Below are 2,271 nucleotides of genomic sequence, written 5' to 3'. Positions count from 1 at the left end.
CTCACTCACTCACTCACTCACTCACTCACTCAATCACTCACTCACTCACTCACTCACTCACTCACTCACTCACTCACTCAATCACTCACTCACTCACTCACTCACTCACTCACTCACTCACTCACTCACTCACTCACTCACTCACTCACTCACTCACTCACTCACTCACTCACTCACTCACTCACTCATCGCTCGCTCGCTCGCTCACTCACTCACTCACTCAGTCACTCACTCACTCACCCACTCACTCACTTGCTCACTCAAAATCCTAACGTTTCATTGATTTTGTGCCAGCATTGTCTGAAAAGTGGATAAGTAGCTCATGAACTTTTGGACCTCTGTCTGGGTGCTTATGGTTTAGAACCGTGTGAAAAAAAGCTATGATTAAGAACTTCTTACATGAACCTAATATATACCGAGCCCAAGCTTCTTTAATTTCTAAAGCATCTGTTAAACATGAGTTAAACAAAATATCGATATTGAGAGGACAAATCAATTTTGACAAAAAGGGTCTCGACTGCTTACTTTGAAATTGACGTCCCGTAAGCGATGAATGATTTTGGCAAATAAGGTTGAAAATACTGTCCGTTTGAATTTTGGCAAGGAAACTTAATTGTCTGAATTGAACGACGGTTTCTTTTTCTAAAGCTGGCTTATGTTGATAAGAGAAGCAAAAGGCCATTAAGCTGGCTTAAGTTGATAACAGAAGCGAAAGGCCGTAACTTTTAAGATCCTATTTTAAACCTAGAACTCTGGTTACAAATGAAGCCAGCGGGAAAAGTTTTTTTACTTAATTCTTTTTTGCTAATCGAAATTTCATGAAATAAATACTAATATAAATACTAATTATGCTAACCTGTGGGAAGTCGATCCTTTTGCATTGTGTCCCAGTAGTCCAAGAATCCAAGTCAGCAGTTCCTATTTGAGCACCAGAAGGAACGGATTGGACAGCGATCCAATTCACCTCCGCTGTTCCATTAGAACCTTCACCGTATTCAGAAACACAGGTGGTAAATTGATTTTGATCTTCTGATTCAACCCAAATAGCTGCACCGTTACCACGAGTTGGGCTTCTTTCCACCGAATGACCAAATGAGGCAAACACTTTTACTTTCTTCCCGCCATTGAAAGGTTGAGAAAATGATGTTTTCTTGCAAGCGAACAGTCCTGGACTGGATGTCGTTACGTTGTCTTTTCCGGCCTTAAAACTGGCGGCTATTAAAGGAGACAATAGACAAAGTCTTGCTAAGACTGGAGACTTTTTTGTTGTTAGTTTATTAACAAACAAAACGATTTTGCTTTATTGTACAGTCTATTCATGAGTAACCAACCAAGAATTGCAGTTCAAATTAATTCAAAACGACAAGGAAGGATCGCAAGTGACCATTAATTGTAAAAAGTGCAATATTTTCTTTCAACAAAGGTTTAAAGATCTTAAACTATCCTCGAAAACACTGTTTTCATCTGATAAATTCCACAGCCACCTACTTCCGCCCCACCCACAAATCTTTTGTTACTCTTTTAGCTATAATTAAGAGACAAAATTACGAAATATACCAGGAAAATGTTAAAATTAAAGCAAATTGATTTTTTCAAGTTACCTTCATTGCTTCGGATTAGCAGCACAACTGTAAATAACACAAAGCACAGGTGCAGGGGGAGATGGCGCTCGTCAGACATCTTGCCTCAGCTGAAGGAAAACGTTCGTGCAGCAATGTTAAATGCAACACGTTTGTGTGATCATCACATTAATCTGCTCACGAATGTATTATTCTGGCTCCATTTGAAGCGTTTTTCCGATGGGAATTTTTAGAGGTTAAGATGTAACCCTTACACGTCAGATTTAAATAGCTCCTTTCAGTTTTAAAGTATTTTCTTTAATCAATGTGTAACCCTCGGATGTTCACAAGAGATAAGGTGTTTCCCCACCTTTCCCTCCAACATCGAATTATTATTTTTTTTTTTCATTATTTAATTTTATTATTTAAAGGAAATTCTGAACTGCAGTTAGCTTATCGACATTCCAGCAATTAATCCTTTGCCCAAAAAATATTGTTGTAAAATTTATTTACAGAATAGTTAAGTTATCATTACTTAAAGTGGAAATAAATAAACTAAAGGAAACTATACTAAAAAAAAGAAAGGAATGAAATTAGATAAATTATTTGCGGGGAGAATGATTTTCGACTAGAGGAAGTAGGTAGATGGAAAATAAAGATGTCTTTTTAAACCTACATGACCCAGCAGCGAACAACTGCACCCTGGGCATTG

The 2,271-nt window shown here is 37.7% G+C and overlaps 1 protein-coding gene across 2 annotated transcripts in view; it reads right to left on the bottom strand.

The window, feature by feature from the left end:
- Positions 1–1,805, bottom strand: part of LOC146451410 (uncharacterized) — a 33,493-nt gene extending 31,688 nt beyond the window's left edge. For both annotated transcript variants that reach the window (XM_085099156.1, XM_085099157.1), the window contains exons 1-2: positions 1,602–1,805; positions 857–1,215 (exon numbers count right to left, since the gene is read on the bottom strand). In XM_085099156.1, the coding sequence (XP_084955282.1) occupies positions 857–1,215; positions 1,602–1,680 (438 nt within the window). In that variant the 5' untranslated portion in view covers positions 1,681–1,805. The remainder of the gene's footprint in view (positions 1–856; positions 1,216–1,601) is intronic.
- Positions 1,806–2,271: the final 466 nt, after the last annotated feature.

The sequence above is a fragment of the Pavona decussata genome, unplaced genomic scaffold, assembly GCF_977016875.1.
Source record: "Pavona decussata unplaced genomic scaffold, jaPavDecu1.1 SCAFFOLD_389, whole genome shotgun sequence".
Taxonomy (NCBI): Eukaryota; Metazoa; Cnidaria; class Anthozoa; order Scleractinia; family Agariciidae; genus Pavona; species Pavona decussata.
Note: the sequence above shows the minus strand (reverse complement) of the source record. Positions and strands in the feature narration are given on the sequence as shown.